This window comes from Zea mays, chromosome 1 (assembly GCF_902167145.1).
Source record: "Zea mays cultivar B73 chromosome 1, Zm-B73-REFERENCE-NAM-5.0, whole genome shotgun sequence".
In the NCBI taxonomy this organism is placed as follows: Eukaryota; Viridiplantae; Streptophyta; class Magnoliopsida; order Poales; family Poaceae; genus Zea; species Zea mays.
The window spans coordinates 106,933,567-106,951,083 of record NC_050096.1 but is presented as its reverse complement, the minus strand read 5'-3'; the positions used below and the strand labels follow the sequence as shown (position 1 = coordinate 106,951,083).

Sequence of the window (17,517 nt, the reverse complement as noted above, 5' to 3'; positions counted from 1 at the left end):
AGCCTCCCAACGACAACTTTTGGTGGTTGGGGCTATAAATACCCCAACCACCCCACCATTCATTGCATCCAAGTTTTCCACTTCTCAACCACTTACAAGAGCTAGGCATTCAATTCTAGACACACCAAAGAGATCAAATCCTCTCCAATTCCACAAAAGGCTTTAGTGATTAGCGAGAGAGATTTGTCGTGTTCTTTTGAGCTCTTGCGCTTGGATTGCTTCTTTTCTTTCTCACTTGTTCTTGTGATCAAAACTCCATTGTAATCAAGGCAAGAGGCACCAATTATGTGGTGGCCCTTGCGGGGAAGTTTTGTTCCCGGCTTTGATTTGAGAAGAGAAGCTCACTCGGTCCAAGGGACCGTTTGAGAGAGGGTAGGGTTGAAAGAGACCCGGCCTTTGTGGCCTCCTCAACGGGGAGTAGGTTTGCGAGAACCGAACCTTGGTAAAACAAATTCGTGTGTCACACTCTTCATTTGCTTGCGATTTGTTTTGCGCCCTCTCTCGCGGACTCGTTTATATTTCTAACGCTAACCCGGCTTGTAGTTGTGTTTATATTTGTAAATTTCAGTTTCGCCCTATTCACCCCCCCTCTAGGCGACTATCACTTATATGTGACGATGTTTTCATATAATAATTTATTATAAAAATAAATAATTACATTGTCAAGAGATCACTCATTGTACAAATATGTTTATTTTGATATATACATAATGGTTCTTACATCTGACAATGTAAGTGACAATGTTTTGCATTAATAACATATGACGTACATCCTAATTATAATTTGAGTGGGGACAGGGATCTTCGACGAGAATTTATCCCCGCGGGGAATAAAGATGGGGAAGAAATGCTCCCCGCAAGCATTCATGCGATCCCCGCAGGGAAAAAATTTTCGTCGTGGGAACGGGGATGAGGAGCTAAAACCCGATGGTGAATTTATCATTGCTATCCCTAGGCTCAGCCAAACAAAACGTTAATTAGACTTCATGGGTGCGATTGGGGATGAGTTTTTTCTCCACCCGATCTAAACCCAACACTAGTTTGTCTATTCTGGATGGTGTTTCCTCTCACTTTGCATCTCCCTAGTCTGAGTCGTGTGCCCCACCTCCGGCCGGCTGCGGCTTGACGGACACCGGCACCGACGTCCCTAGTGGCCAGTGCCGTAGGTATAGATGGCCAATAGTGCCGGGCTAATCAGGCCGGCCCAGAGCACGGCACGGCCCCATCATGCCTGGGCATGGCATGACATGGTCGGTGCCAGGCCCGTGCCGGCACGGCACGATGGCTAGTGTCGTGCCTGGGACGAGTGCCAAGCACGCTAGGCCGGCACGGGCACGACCCAATCAGCTCCAAAGCACGATTAGCTCGCTTCCCTGGTATGTAAACTCCCCTCGCTCCCTCCCCCTCTGGCCTGCCTCGTCAGTCAGCCACTCGCTCTGTCGCTCGTTGTTCTCTCCCTCATTCTCTCCGTCTACGATTTGGGGGCGATTCGTCTCTACCGCCGCCTCGCCTCTGGCCTCCGGGTTCCAGCCTTCGGGTTCTCCGACTAAGTTGAGACTTCTTAATTCGATGATTGTTCTTGTGATCTGTGCTTGTGATCTGTGCTTGTGATCTGTGTTCGAACCCTAATCTACTCTACTACCTTCTTGATGTATGATTGTACCCGTGAGGGATCGATCTGGTGCTCCGGCTTTGGTAAGTGCTTAATCTGGTGCTTGTTCTTGTAATCTGTGCTTGTGATTTGTGTTCGAACCCTAAACCCTAATCTACTCTACTAGCTTTTTGTTCTATGATTGTAGCCACCCGTGAGGGACCGATTTGGTGCTCTGGCTTTGGTAAGTTTTAATTCGGTGCTTGTTCTTATGATCTATGCTTGTAATCTGTGTACCAACCCTAAACCCTAATCTACTCTACTACCTTTTTGTTGTGTGATTGTAGCCGTCCGTGAGGGACCGATCTGGTGCTCTGGCTTTGGTAAGTTTTAATCCGGTGCTTGTTCTTGTGATCTATTCTTGTGATCTGTGTACCAACCCTAAACCCTAATCTACTATACTACCTTCTTGTTCTTTGGTTGTAGTAGCCCATGAGGGACCGATCTGGTGCTCCGACTTTGGTAAGTTCTTAATCTGGTGCTTGTTCTTGTGATCTGTGTTAGAACCCTAATCTAATTGCCTTCTTGTTCTATGATTGTAGCCGTGAGGACCGATCTGGTGCTCCGGCTTTGGTAAGTTCTTAATATGGTGCCTTATGCTCTGTGATCTGTGCTTGATGGGCGACAGCGACACCGTGGCTGGCCAAACTGGTGGCAGTGAAGTTGCTGTTCCTTCAACAGAGCCTATCAATATAGATCCTGACACTGCTGTGGCCGATGTTGAGGAGACAGACACACCTACTAGTTCTCGGGTAAGAAATAGAGCTTGCAACTTGGACAAAATATATAAGGTTGTTGATGGTGTGAGGGTTAGACGTGCTGATACGATACGGCTAAGCCGTGTTTGAGCCTGTATTTAGGCACTAGTACCGTATCGGTAGGACACGACTATTAAACGTGTCAAAACAGACTGTGCCCTAATTGTGTTGTGTATGGCCGTGTCAGACCGCCCATTTAGCCATCTATTGCAGCAGGTTGCAGGCTCTCAACAGCGACGTGCCTGGCGACCGGGAGCCAGAAGTGCGTATCCGAGACTCCGAGCCGACTCCCGACTGCAATGGAGTGATCCACGAGTGAACTTTAGAACTACTCTCCTTCTCAGTCTCTTGACTTCTCAAATTCTCGTTCAATTTATTAGGGATAGCAATCTGTGAATCGCTTAGCCTGAGTTTGTCCCTAAATTACTTGGTCCCTTGGTTATATTTACCCCAAATCTGTGAATATATGGGTTTAGGTTGTATAAAACAAAACACTGACACTCTTTTATATTTTGAATATAAGGCAAAAATTCTGGGCCGGCCACTGCCCAGATCCCGCCGACATTCTCCAAACCAACCGTGGCGGCGATGAGGAAGGCGGGGGTGACCTCCGCCTCCAGCGGTGGAGGAGAAGGATGGCCGTGCGGTGGTGGCCTCAACCTCGGTGTGAAGCTGAACGTGCTGCTACTGCTGTTGGTGGTGGCCACCAATCTGGTGTCCCTGTACCACCTCTCCCTCCGCGCCGCCACCGTGCCGCCGGTCCTTCTCCAGCAGCAACGTGACGGCGACAAGGATCTGGTCCTGATCCGGCAGCTGGAAGCCATCCGCGCGGGCGTGTCGCAGCTGAACCACCTCCGCTCGTCGTCCCCTCCCCCGCCGCTTCCGCCGGCGGAGCTTGTCCTCTACTCCCGCCTCGCCCCCGTCGCATCCGCCTGCTCCGCGCACCCGGAGCTCCTCCACCGCTACATGTCCTACACTCCCTACGCGCTCTGCCCCGACGACGCCCTCTCCATCGCCGAGCCCCTCCTCCTCCGCGGATGCCATCCGCTCCCGCGTCGCAGGTGCTTCTCCCCCACCGCATCCGCATCAGCATCCAAACTCCTCCCCACCGACCCCTTCTCCCCGCTTCCCGACGCCGCCGTCCGATGGCCCAAGGAGGCGAAGTGCAAATCGTTCTCCTGCCTGCCGCCGTCGCTGGGCTTCGACGTGGCGCGCACGGAGGCCGCACGGTTCCTCCGCGCGCGCGGGCCCTTAGACCTGACGGCCCCGCAGCTACTGCGGCTGGCCTCGCTGAGCCGGGCAGGGCCCATCCGGCTTGGGCTCGACATCGGCGGCGGCACGGGCACGCTGGCGGCGCGGCTCAAGAAGCTCGTCAACGCCACGGTGCTGACGACAACCATGAATCTGGGCGCTCCCTACTCGGAGGCGGCGGCGGCACGCGGGGTGGTGCCGCTGCACGTGCCGCTGCAGCAGCGGTTCCCGGTGGGGGATGGGACCATGGACGTGGTGCGGGCGGGGCACGCCGTGAACCGTTGGATCCCGGAGGTGGCGCTGGAGTTCCTGTGGTACGACGCCGACCGTGTGCTGCGCCCGGGCGGGCTTCTCTGGGTGGACCACTTCTGGTGCCGGAGGAGCGACCTGGAGGGCGTCTACGCCGCCATGCTGCGGAGGCTTGGCTACAAGACCATCAAGTGGGTCGCCGCCGACAAGAGTGTTGCCATCGGCGGCAACAGCAGCAAGGACGAGGTCTACCTCACCGCGCTGCTGCAGAAGTCCTTCAGTTAGGCAGTGAACATCGGGGAAATGACACGGAATTCATCCATCAGCCGAAGAAGGCGAAGCAATACAGTGCTAGTGCGATTCCGGCAGACTCGCAGCAATCAGCTTGTGTTATCCCACTCTAGAATTTCTGCTGCAACGTGCGTATGCGTGCAACAATGTAAGCAAATGGAACTTAGGCTACTCTAACAGATGCCTCTTCGCATTCTCTATCTTATCCTCTATTCTCTGCAAATAATATCAACAATGTCTTCTACAGTTCTACGTTCCCTATTTTTCACACTCTACTGGAGATAATCTTAAGTTCCATGTAATCTTATGTGGCCAAAATCCAATGATTAAGAAAAAAGTAATCCTATACCAATTTCATATATTGGCCAAACAAAGACAAAAATCCTACACAGACCACTTTTATGCTTTTGGATTCACATTATTTCTTTATTAAATATAGCTCTGCTCCATCATGTATTCCACACATATTTGTCCGCTGACTTCTGCTTTAGGGCTGGTTCGTTTCAACGCTAATTCATATGGAATGAATGGTAAGTCAGTTTAAATTTATAGTAAATTAAAATCTATCACAATTCATTCCTATACACTATAATCCACATGGAATTGAAATAACTGAATTCGATTATTTCCAACCCATGTAATTTATCGGTAAGCTATAGATTAACTATGTTGATCATGATGGCTGGCGTACATGTGACCTGCACAACACGTGTTTCAGATGTTCCCTTTCCTTCCTAATCTTCTCAACTAACCACAATATCTTTCTTTTCCACTGCAGCTATGCTGATACTAGTGTAGCAGCAACTGTTGTCTATGAATCTGTAAGTCTTCTTTCATACAAGTAAGGTTAAATACATCTTGCGAATGCTTTCCACACTGAAAGTATTGTTGGTCTATCTGTTAGGTTAAAAAGATAGGAAAATTCAAGCAAACAAGAAGGATAGATGGTGTTTCTAATTTGGACCTCATGATGAGGATCTTGGAGTATAATCAGTATGCCATGAGAAATAGATGCTTCCTTGATGGCACATATACTACCGGAATCGAGCGCTTTGCCGAGTGTTCGGAAAAACACTCGGCAAAGTCTTTGCCAAGTGTGACACTCGGCAAAGAGAGCTCGGTGAACAGTACATCGGCAATGACTTCTTTGCCGAGTACTTTTTATCGGGATTGCCGAGTGCATGTCGGTACTCGGCAAAGAAAAGCGGCTGTCACGGCGCCGGATAACGGAGACGGCGCCTTTGCCGAGTATTCTAGGTGACACTCGGCAAAGGTAGGTCTTCTTTGCCGAGTGTCACCTAATACACTCGGCAAAGAAGTTACCTCTTTGCCGAGTGTCTACCGACTATCGACCTGCACTCGACAAATGGTCCACCAGTGGGGCCCTTTGTCAGGTTCTTTGTCGAGTGCTCTAGGAGGCACTCGGCAAAGCTTGCTTTTTTGCCGAGTGCCAGAGCCACAACACTCGTCAAAGAAGCTTTACCGGTGCCCAGGTGTTGCTTCTCTGCCGAGTGCTATGGCCTTGACACTCGGCAATGAGGTTCTTTGCCGAGTGTAACACTCAGCAAAGTGACCGTTATACACCTTTTTATTTGTTTTTTCTATTCCATCCAAACAAACAAAAGATATCACATATACATCACAGATATCACATAATCATCACATGAAACCTAGCCGCTCTCTAATATTTTTTCTATATCTTATGTGGACACTAAAGGACCATTCTTGTTTTCTACATATGACCAGTAAAAACCCAAAATAAAATACGACTACATTTGGATAGCAAAATTTAAAAGTTATTATAGGGTATTTTCCATTAAAATCTCTATTCCTAGTGACCAGGAAGGGATATAGAGAATCTTATAAAGTTACTCAAAGATACTATGAATATTATTTGTGATAGGATAGTTGATGCTTTGATATGTGAGAGAGCGATAGTTATGTTGAAGGAAGATATCATTATGTGAATGGTGTACTCCATACTAATCTCACTTTCTGAGTTTACATGAATATGGATGCAACATATTAAAAAAATATGGGTTTTCCAAAAAAATCGTTTACATGTATAGCAAAATGTTTGAGATAAGTAAACAAATAAATAACTCTAGCTTTTAGGGTGTTGCAAATATTTCCTTCAAACCCATAATTTCATTATTTTCCCAATTGAAAGAGAAATGGTCTCAAACCATTTTTTCTATATTGATTTTGGTGCTTGATGACCATCTCAATCGTATGTACTAACTAGTTTGACAAGTCTTTGATTCCTAGGTTCATAAGATAAATTTCAGAGTTTCTAAGTCAGAAACAACTCAGAACAAGCCACATAGGGGTAAACATGGCATAGATGACCTAGCAATAGTTATATATTTTGGATAAGTTCTAAATACCCCTAGTAACATATATGACACATCTTAAGTGGTTGGATAACTCAGATTCAACAAGTCACTCATTTGGAGCTAGTTTGAGCGGAACTAGGAATATGAGTGATTAAAAATAAAATGTCCAAAATCCATGACTTAGACTAGTCGAATTGTCACTAAATACGTTTGTCTAAGACATAAAACATTCTCGAGACCAGTCAAATTCATTTAAAGAAGATTTGGACAAGTTTGTAAAATTTGGTCTGTTGTTGGCGCACCGGACCGGTTCGGTGGTGCACCGGATCGCATGCATAGAGAAGGCTGAGACTTGGACTTCACTAGGTGGTGCGTTGGACCGGTCCGACGAGCATTAGACCTTCTATACAGAGAGTGTAAATCGGACACTTCGAAAGATGGCTACCTAGACTGGTCCGGTGAGCACCAGACCGAGCACTATTCCAACAATAGTTTCAGACTCCAACAACTATCTTTGATGTGGCGCTAACGTGGCAGTGTTCGGTTCGTCACAGGACCAGTCACTGTGCCAACCACCCGTCAGAACGACTACCTGCTATAGTAGTTTGACAGTGGTCCGGTGCACCACCGGACCAATACTGTTTGAGGTCCGGTGCGTCACTCGATTGTGCAATTATTGCCCATTCACTCCAATGGCTATATCGGTTGTTGGAGGCTATAAATACACCTCCAACCAGCACATTAAAGACATAAGAGCTACACCAAACATCCATACATTGATTGCAACACCTCCCAAGCATTCAAAGCCACACAAGTGCCACATTCGATTGATTTGAGTTAGAGAGACTTAGTGCCTTGTGTTGAGTTGTTGCAAGTTCTTGTGCTCTTGTTCTTGAGTTTCATTCTTACACTCACCCCATTCTCAAATTTGTAAGGCTAGCGAAAGACACCTAAGTGTGTGGTGATCCTTGCGGGGACTAAGTGTCCTTCAAGATGGAGAAGAACACTCAACCGGTCTAAGTGACCATTTGAGAAAGAGAAAGGGTTGAAAGAGACTCGTCCTTAGTGGACTCCTCAATGGAGAGCTGGTTATTCAGAACTAAACCTCGACAAACAAATCGCCCATGTTCTTGTGCTAATTCTTGTGTGTGATTTGTTTCTTTCTCTCTCCCATCTCTCTTGTTCTCTTGCCTGCGCTTAATCTCATATCAATTGATTTGCTCCCAAAGTAATTCTGCATTCATTGGAGCAACTCTAGCAAGAAGAACAACTCTCCCTCACTTCGATTGTTCTTATTCTCGTTTTAACGCCTAATCGAAGTTGAATTTTATGTATTAGATGTTAAATTTTAGGTTTTGCCTATCCTCCCCCCTCTAGGTGGTTTTCCCCTATCAAATAACTTGTATATTTTCTGTAACTTATTAGCTCATATCTGATGTAAATCAATACACTGATGCATATCATATAAATAAGACATGTGAGAGAGTTTTTAAAATTTCTCTTTTAAACAATATTTTCATGTTCCTTGAATAGTTTAAAAAGATTGTCCATCTTTATCTTCATGTCATTTTTGGTGAAATTGTTGTATCGAGCATGGAAGCTCCCAATTTGAATAAAAAGCTATGGATGACTGGAGCACCTTTAAATGTTAAGGTCTTTCTTTGGTACCTTTGTAGGGGTGTTCCACTTACGAAAGACAATTTAACTAAATGTAATTGGTGAGGCAATAATTCGTGTAGTTTTTGTCACAAGAAAGAGACTATTGAGAACCACTTCTTTAAGTGTCGTCTGGGAACTATATAGTTTTCCGTTCAGTGTGCTTTGAAACTTCCTAAACCTAATAATGCTTCTTATATATTTGGATCGTGGCTGCGGGGTTTACCTAATTTATCGTTCTTCTTGGAGTGGCAGATTTGTGTTGGTCTATTTGGCGTTGCAAAACGGTTTGGTTTTTGAAAGTAAGAATTTTTTCTCTTCCTTGTAGGTAATTTTTTGAAACAATTTATTTGGTTCGTTTATGGGTTATCCTTCAGAGAACATATCCACATAACCTTGCTAGAGATGTCGTATCTTTTAACGCAACTTGCCATGGCTTTCTTCTCCCGGCATATGGTCCTGGCATATGGGTGACGGTCTAGTTTTAAGATTGAAAGTCACTAAATTGTGTTTGGTTTCTTTGCTTTTTTAGGATGTGTGTCTTTGTAAAGAGAGGCTAGAAGATGCTCTTTCAAGATTGCATGTAAGCATTCGTAGTATTGCTCTTGAAAAGGTTTAATGTATGTTTCTTTTAAAAAAATCTTCAATTAGCTAGTAACGAATGGAGCACACGCACCATATGTGCTAGTGGTCTGGCCTACAAGGCCGAGGGCTACTAGGCTTGGCTTCATCTGAAAGGGCCTATGGCCCTGGGCTCGCAACCACAACAGGTAGGGGGTTGCCGAACGAGTTGTGCCGTGGTGGAGAGGGCAGAACTATACGTTGGCCAATGGGCCTTGTCGGGCCGAGGTGGCCCAATTCCATTATGGATTAGGTCGATTTAATCGGGCCAAGACATGACACAGACAAATAGTGGTTGTGTCGTGCCTATCCGTGGGCTAAAATCTATGACTAATCACAGTCCGACTAATTTAAATGGATCGATCAGAGCTCGAAAATAACTTATTTTTTCTTATTTTATTGCTCATTTTCTCCATTTTTCGTAACAGAATTTGAAAATAGCTTGAAAGAGAGGTCGAGTAGGCCATAGTTATATATATGGTGGGTTAGATTGGAGCAAGTAAGGTCGGGACACAGACATGTCGTGTTGGATCGTGATCGGCCTGATGAGCTATCCGTGCCTACCATCATTGCTAAAGAGCTTTTTGGAACTGAGATATCCCCAAGAGTGGGCTTCTGAAAAAAGTTATTCCAAACCCTGCAATTGGATTTATAGTATTATAATACGTTATGACTTGGTCTTGTGTTATCCAATAGGGATTTAACCCCATCTGGAGGCTTGTTAATCATCTGTGCGCTATCCCGTTTGTGCATAACGGATCTGGCCGAGCTCCCTCCGGGCGGTCGTCCCGTTCATTTAGGGTTTAGGCTTAACTACCATTTTGCTGCAGAAATGATGCTGCTTGGATTCATATCTCTACTTCTGGCTGCGACGTCAAGAATCATCTCGGAGATCTGCATCGACTCCATGTACTACAACAGCAGATTCTCCCCATGCACCTGTCACACCCGGTTTTAGAAGGTAAACCGAATACGAACCATGTACGTGCCAGGATCAGTTATTCACGTACACAGCAGTTACATAACATGGACATCATCACACAGTGCTCAAAATAGTATTAATAAGGGAAATAGTCGATTACATCATACGTCTGAGACGTCCATATAGTTCTTACAATAAATCAAAGTGCGGAAAAGAAACGTAGATAACTGCGGCCTTCACAGGCAGCCGACTGGGGGTTGCCGCTAACCCACACCTAGAACTCATCGTAGTCTTGGAACTCCTGGAAGTCTCCTTCCACAACTTCATCTTCTCCTGAGCAGTGGTTGCAATGCTGACAACCTAGGGATGGGGGGGTTTGGTGTGTAGAGCAAGGGTGAGTACACATCAACATACTCAGCAAGTATCCTGTTTGGCTGTAGTGGACTAGCTTTATATGGGGGATAAGTCAAGCAGTTGCTTTTAGTTGGTCAGATTATTACTTACTAGTAGAAAGCCAAGTTTTAGCATTAACCCAAGTTATTAACCCAAACGTACTCCTTTCCAAACGGAAAGAGTACCACTTACCATTACCATAAGCATGATCATAACCATCCTCATCATCATCTGTAAACCAACCATCTCTGATCAAGTATCACTAATCACTGGAGCTCCCTTGGCCGCTCATAACCGTGAGCACGGCTGATATATCAGTTTTCAAACACTCTGCAGAGGTTGTGCACTTTACCCACAAGCCGTGATTCCCTTTCTGCCCGGAGAGAGCTACTCCCCATTGACCACTACCTAGGTGGCCTAGCAGGGCATCACTACGTAGCCTTTACAAAGATTCCCCGGGGCTGTAGCCACCCGTTAGGTTTCCTAAATGCACCGCACTCCTCCCCAAGGGGCGAACCCAAACTTGGCAGAGCGAGCCGCATACACCGAGCCCCATTGACGGCACGACGGCTAAGTGAACTACACCCCGGATCCTCTAATTATTCAGCTAAGGGCATCCCATTCCACCCTCATGGTTGCACTGTTTTCCCGGGCGGTCATCCATAGAACAGGTCCTTACGGAGAGGCACTCGAGAAACCGCTCGAGCCCCCTTGATGACCACAAGTACAACATCATAATAAGAGAAGGGAAAACAGCGTATCATAGATAATCTCATCATGTTCATTGATTAGAGTTTGAGCAATGGCATAAAGCTAAACAATAATAATCCAACCGAGATAGGTAAACAAGGACATGGATAACAAAAGCTAGTCAATCCTTATGCATAAATGTGTAAAGCGGGAGGTGAATTAAATAATGAATAGGACATAGATAGGTCAAGGGACACTTGCCTCCACCAACCGACTGCTGCTCAGGGGCTTCTCCTGCGAGTTCCTCGGGCTCTTCGACCAGATCGTTCTCTAAGCGGGTGCAAACATACATACATCCATTCATTGAAATTAGGAAACCAACAGTACACCATACAAGAGAACAAGTAAAGCAAATATGCATAGAATACCACATACGATAATGGATTTACCTTGGTTAGAAAGAAACGAGGGAAGGTTTCGCAGGGGTTAAGGCTTATGCTCGAGGGGCACTACGGGTAAACGAATGACTAGACGTCACGCGCTCTAGTCCCAGTTGGTCCTAATAAAAGGATTAGCTATATGCACTAATGTAAACACGATCACTTTTAGTAGATTAACATAGAATAAGATAGACGATTGACTATACAAATTAACTATCGTAACCAATTTCCAAATTGAGACTCCTACCTTATTAATATAAACGACGTGATTAGCGCATATAGGAGACGGGGGGGGGGGGGTAGACGGGGGGTTAGGGGGTAGATGAGGCACGACGAGTCGTGCCAAGGCACGCACGCGAGGCCGCCTGCACACGCCACGAACTAACCGTGCGCACGTCGAGGCCGTGCGCTAGCCGAGCTCAAAGCCGCGCGCCATAGGCACGCTGGGCCGAACTCAAGGCTACGCCGGGGCCGACACGACGCGAGCAAGGCACGGCGGGGCGGGCGGGCAAGCACGCCGGGGCAAGCGAGCGCGAGCGAGCGAGGACACGGCCGGACGAGGCCGAGCGCGAGGACGGGCGGCCGAGCCGGGGCATGGGGGCGGTTGAACCGGGAGGGGGCGGCCGAACTCGCTGGGAGGCGGGCGGCCGAGCCGGGGGCGGGCGCGGCGGGGCGGGTCGCCGGGGCCGAGCGGGCGGCCGAGCGGCGGGGCCGAGCGGGCGGCCGAGCGGCGGGGCCGAGCGGGCGGGGCGGCGCGGGTCGTTGGGGCGGCCAGGGAGCCGGCCGAGCGGGCGGGCGGCGCGGGCTCGCCGGACGAGGGCGCGGCCGGGCGCGAGCTCGCCGGGGGCGGGCGCGAGCGCAGCCGGGCGCGGGCGGCGCGGGTGGCCGGGGCCGGGCCGAGCTCGCCGGGCCGGCCGAGCCGGGGGCCGAGCGGGCGGCGCGGGTGAGGGGAGGGCGCCAAAGGGAGGAGAGGGAGGAAGGAGAGGGAAGGGAGGAGGGGGGAGCCTCACCGGCGGGCGGGGAGGGGCGGCGGCGGCGGCTCGGGCGAGCAGGGGAGGGCGGCGGCGGCGGTTAGGGCGAGGGAGGGAGAGAGAGATGACGGGCGGGGCCCGCGGGGGGGGGGGGGATTTTTTGGAAAAAGGAAAAGGGGTGGGGGGAGGTTGGGCCGGTTGGGCCCAAAGTGGGGGAGGGAGGGGGCGCGCGGCTGGGCCGGCGCGGGGCCCACGCGGGAGAGGGGAGGGGCGCGGCTGGGCCGAATAGGGGAGAAGGGGGAGGGAAGAGAGGGAAGAAAAAGAAAGAAAGAAGAGAGAGAAAAAAAAGAAAAGACTTTTTATTTTTTTCTAATTTCTAATTTTCTCTAGATGAAAGCATTCACATTTTTAATCAATCAAAAAGTATGCATGGTTCGGCATGGTGCGTCAAACAACATAAAGTAATTTAGGGTTTTTCTTTACACGAGAATTCCAAGACAAATCCCGCTAAAACTTTGGAAAAGGTCAAGGTTTAGCGAGAGAACGAGAAAAGAAAAGAGTAACGCCTGAATTTGGTGAGGGAAAAGAAGAAAAAAAATTCTACCACCAAATTCAGGGCGTTACAGCACCAAAGAAGAGGTCCAAGAATCGATAAATGCAGAGCATGCCATTGCTCACGCGTGCTCCCAAAACTAGTTGAATGCAGAGCATGTGAATGGAGAAGAAGAGAAGGGAAGACGTACCGGAGGAGGCGCGTGGAAGAGAAGGATGGGAGCGCCGCCGGTAATGGACGGGTCGGCCACCGAGAGGGAGCTTGGTCAGATCCGTTATGGACAAACGGGATAGCGCGCATATGCTTAACAAGCCTCTAGATAGGGCTAAATCACTGTTGGATAACACAAGACCAAGTCACAACGTATTATAATACTAGTTGTATGCCCGTACGTTGTTACGGCGGCAACATGTTATAATAAAATAAATTAATATGCAGAAACATTAATCATCATTCCACCTATGTGCTCCCCAATGAACAAACTGATGTCAAGAAAACCAAAAGGATGAAAAAATCATCGACCAACTAGTTCATACAAGGGAGTAGCGTAGTTCATACAAGGGAGTAGTGCTTTCCCAGTCAGCATCCCACCTTTACGACCCAATCAATATTCCACCTTGTAAAATTCAATTTGGTTCTACAAAAAAGTATATTCAAGAAACAATTGAGCGGACTCCATCATAAGTTGATGAAACATGACATTTTTGGTGGCACATTGACATATAGTAGAAGTAAAAGCAGAAAAATGTAACACAATCGCAAACTTGAAGAAAAATATATTTTCAATGCAAAAAACATATGCATAAAGTCTCGTGCCCGCGCGTTGGGACGACATACAAATTATTTAATAATAGTTGTATGCCCGTACATTGTTACGACGACAACATGTTATAATAAAATACATTAATATGCAGAAACATTAATCATCATTCCACCAATGTGCTACCCAATGAACAAACTGATGTCAAGAAAACCAAAAGGATGAAAACAAAATCATCGACCAGCTAGTTCATACAAGGGAGTAGCGCAGTTCATACAAGGGGTAGCGCTTTCCCCGTCAGCATCCCACATTTTCCCAATCAATATTCCACCTTATAAAATTCAATTTGATTCTACAAAAAAGTATATTCAAGAAACAATTGAGCGGACTCCATCATAAGTTGATGAAACACGACATTTTTGGTGGCACATTGACATATAGTCGAAGTAAAAGCAGAAAAATGTAGCATAATCGCAAACTTGAAGAAAATATATTTTCAATGCAAAAAACATATGCATAAAGTCTCGTGCCCGCGCGCTGGGACGACATATGAATTATTTAATAGAATGTTAGTGCATAATAATTTATACATAAAAGACCAAAAAACAGGTGCCACAAGCCCCAAACTGGAACATTTGGCAGAAAAAAATAGCACAGAAAGTAATCCTCCAGACCATAATGCTCGTCCTCAAAAAGATTGTGCAGATTCAGAGTTAAAAGAGCATGTGGCCAATGATGACTTGAAGGATTTAAAAACTAAAAGAAACTTTACCAGCTCGTGCACGGAAAACTTGTCAATGTGTCCAAAATCAATTATCCTACAGACAATGGTATAGAGCATAAGGAATTTGATATGATTCGACACATATAGTTGGAAAGCTCGGAAAGTGCACTCGTCTGTGTCATGACTAAATATTATAAGTGCATTAAGATAATCTAGTGTTGACTAAAATGCGTCTCAGGTGGGGCACCAGAAAGCGCGAACATGCTGGTTGGTAGGGCTAGGTCCCCAAACATTGTGTTATGGAACAATAGACGAGAAACGGTGATGTGAGTTGCCACTCGATCTTGCGCTAATAATATGAATTTAACTCAGAAATATGAATAACCTTTGTGATTGGTGACATCTCAACAGCAATGTGGACAATGTGCATAAGTGGTTCCTTTGCAATTGACCCAAAAACAGGAATATTATAGTCTAACCCATTTCTGTTATCATAAATTCCACCTTCTTCTAAATCCGAGAAAACGAAGTCCATCATATAGGCATTTCGTGGAACGTAAACTGGAGAAGGAGCACTCTACTTGAAAACTAAGAACAGATAAGGGCAGTAGAAAATGTTTTTATGCATCTCTGTACTAAATCTAATTATTACAAGGGAACTCAAGGAGAAGTAAATCTCACTGCATGAATATAAAAAAATATCCCAGAAATAGTATATAAAAAAGAAGCCAGGATTCAACATGAATCTGATCTAATATGGATGAAAAGGTAACACATGTTATCAAAGTTTGACTAACTATTCTAGGGAAATACAACAATTTAAACTCTTTCTGTAAGATTCTAAAACAAAATAGGGATCTACCTTCAATGCTTTGTAGTAGCTACATTCTCTGTCACAACCTTTCTCAAAACTTCAAAACAAAACTTATAGCATATGTTTTATGGCATTAAATTAGCTAGCTCCTCTAAAATAATTTAGTAGTGCCATTTTTTGTTTCAGTTTCATAGGTAATGATCATATCATATCTATATTTTCATTCAAAAAAAGCATGTCTATATATGGGTTAGACATCACAATCTATAATACAAGAAGTTCTTGATGAGCTACTTGATGACCAGTGCTCTAACACCTCTTGACTATATTAATTGCAGAAATATGAACCACTGAGAAAGGTATTAATACTAAGAACAATAACATGGGAATTTCGAACCTGTTGCTTTTAGGTGTGAACCATTTTCTGCTTGTACCATCTTCTGAGGTGGCAACACCCCACCTAGATACATCCAACGATTAAAGGAACACTATCGTCTTAATAGTTAGTAGAGATAACAAACACATAAAGTTTCAAGTGGCAAAATTCCAATTATTTCCGTGTACCGACTGCAGCACTTGGCCCTTGTGGCCTTGTCACAGTATCACCTACTCCGCCACCCACCTCTCCTTTCCCATGGCCGCTGCCGCCGTTCGCCGCCTACTGCGTGGGGCCTCGTCCACCTCCGTATCCAACACCAGCCGTCTCCTCTCCTCCACCTCGCCGCCAACCCACCAGAGCCCCAACACCAACTCACCGGTTGCCTTCGACTAGTCCAACGACGACGTTGACGGCTCCTCACATCTACCCCCGTCCACGGAAAAGAAGGATGAGCTACCTCCCCCCTATTACGACCCCTTCAACAAGAAGCCCGCCATTGCCGAGCCGTCCGACCCCACCAACCTACACGAGGTCTTCCACAAGATGCGAAAAGAGGGCCTCACCGATTACGCCATCAAGATGTTCGACAGATTGTCCAAGGACGGGCTCAACCACGAAGCTCTAGATCACGGCTTTGTCCTGGGCTTCCTCGTGGTCAGCGGTGTGGTGGCGTCCCACGCACTCCTCGTGATCTGGAGCAAGGTGGTTGCGGCCGTTACCGTCGCCTCCTTCTCACTCTACCTGGTCGAGTCCGTGAGGTCGTCCTCGCTCCCCAGGCGGCGGCCCCCGCCGGTGGTGACCGAGAGGCGGCTTCCCCTGGACGATCGCGAGCGTGTCTCACCGATCCGGGAGGTTGACGCGGCGACCGAGCCGTCGCGACCGAGCTGCTGCTCGGATTCCGACAGTGGAAGCGACGACTGCATGCTACTCGTCGAAGAAAGCAGCGGCGTCCTGGACGACTGCAGAGGGAGCAGGGGCGAAGGGAGCGGACGCTGGACGGGGAGGGGATGGACTGGGTTGGTGGTCGTGCGGAGGGGATAGACAGTGAGAGGATGGGGTGGATTGCGGCATGCAGATGGCCCATGCGCAGCTCGCGGATGGGACGGTTTGTATGGGCGAGGGGAACGGGGCGGGTGCGAGCGCGGAGGGGAGGCGGGGGCATGGCGGTAGTCTACACTATCGTCTTAATAGTTAGTAGAGACTATAAATCCAATTGCAGGGTTCAGAATAATTTTTTCAGAAGCCCACTCTTGGGGATACCTCAGTTCCAAAAAGCTCCATGCTAAATGGGCCAATAGTAAACGGGTAGTGCTCATATCGTGTGAGCCTAGGCATAATATCTATCATGTCGTGTCCATATCGTGCTGAAATGGTCGTCCCTTATGCCACCCATATAGTCCGATCCATCCCAAAGCATGTGATGGCGGCCAGTAGGGACAAAGACAAGCTCGTGGTATTCGTTCAAATAATATTTATTCAGTATGTGTTTTAAATTTTAAATTTAATTTATCTTTATTACGTGTTTTAACTATTTAATGAATGTTTTCATTTTCTATAATAGGTTATATATATCTTAATTTAAAATAATTTATATAGAAGAAAATAAAGATACTCCATCTGTCCTAGTTTATAATTTGTGTAACTTTTTTTACCAAGTTTGTCCGACTCGCCATATTCACAACTTTTGCAAAAATATGAAAAATGCAAAGTAATACTTTTTGTCCACTTGTTCTCAAATGCTATGAATCAAGAACAAGACAACACAATTGATAAGTATTAAGTATCTTCGTCTTCCGAAGCATTGTCTTCCAATGGATACAATGACCATCAGACGAAGGTCATGAAGGGCATGCCTTCATCATTTTTTTATAGATAAACAAGGATGCAAAGAGACGAGAATAACAAGTATATCTCATTAATTCATTTGTATTTGCAGTCTATGGAACATGTATGAATATCAACAGAATTTATATTACATTGATATACCTTCGACTTGCTCGAAGGTGTTGATGCGTGAAAGATTACAAATCAGCGTGAACAGTACGGTGCTACTGTTTA

General features: G+C 46.6%; 1 protein-coding gene across 3 annotated transcripts; it reads left to right on the top strand.

The window, feature by feature from the left end:
• The first annotated feature begins 2,586 nt into the window (after positions 1–2,586).
• Positions 2,587–4,485, top strand: LOC100194402 (S-adenosyl-L-methionine-dependent methyltransferase superfamily protein). Of its 3 annotated transcripts, none has more exons than XM_008666426.4 (2): positions 2,587–2,724; positions 2,933–4,485. In XM_008666426.4, the coding sequence occupies exon 2, from the start codon at positions 2,998–3,000 to the stop codon at positions 4,192–4,194; it is 1,197 nt and encodes a 398-aa protein (XP_008664648.1). In that variant the 5' UTR covers positions 2,587–2,724; positions 2,933–2,997; the 3' UTR covers positions 4,195–4,485. The 3 variants fall into 3 exon arrangements, with proteins under 3 accessions (XP_008664648.1, NP_001132903.1, XP_008664641.1); XM_008666419.3 differs by having other exon boundaries at positions 2,616–2,819; NM_001139431.1 differs by having other exon boundaries at positions 2,605–4,445.
• The last annotated feature ends 13,032 nt before the right edge of the window (positions 4,486–17,517 follow it).

Excerpts from the sequence above, each read along its gene's own strand:
- LOC100194402 (XM_008666426.4), top strand. The coding sequence starts at position 2,998 with ATGAGGAAGGCGGGGGTGACCTCCGCCTCCAGCGGTGGAGGAGAAGGA.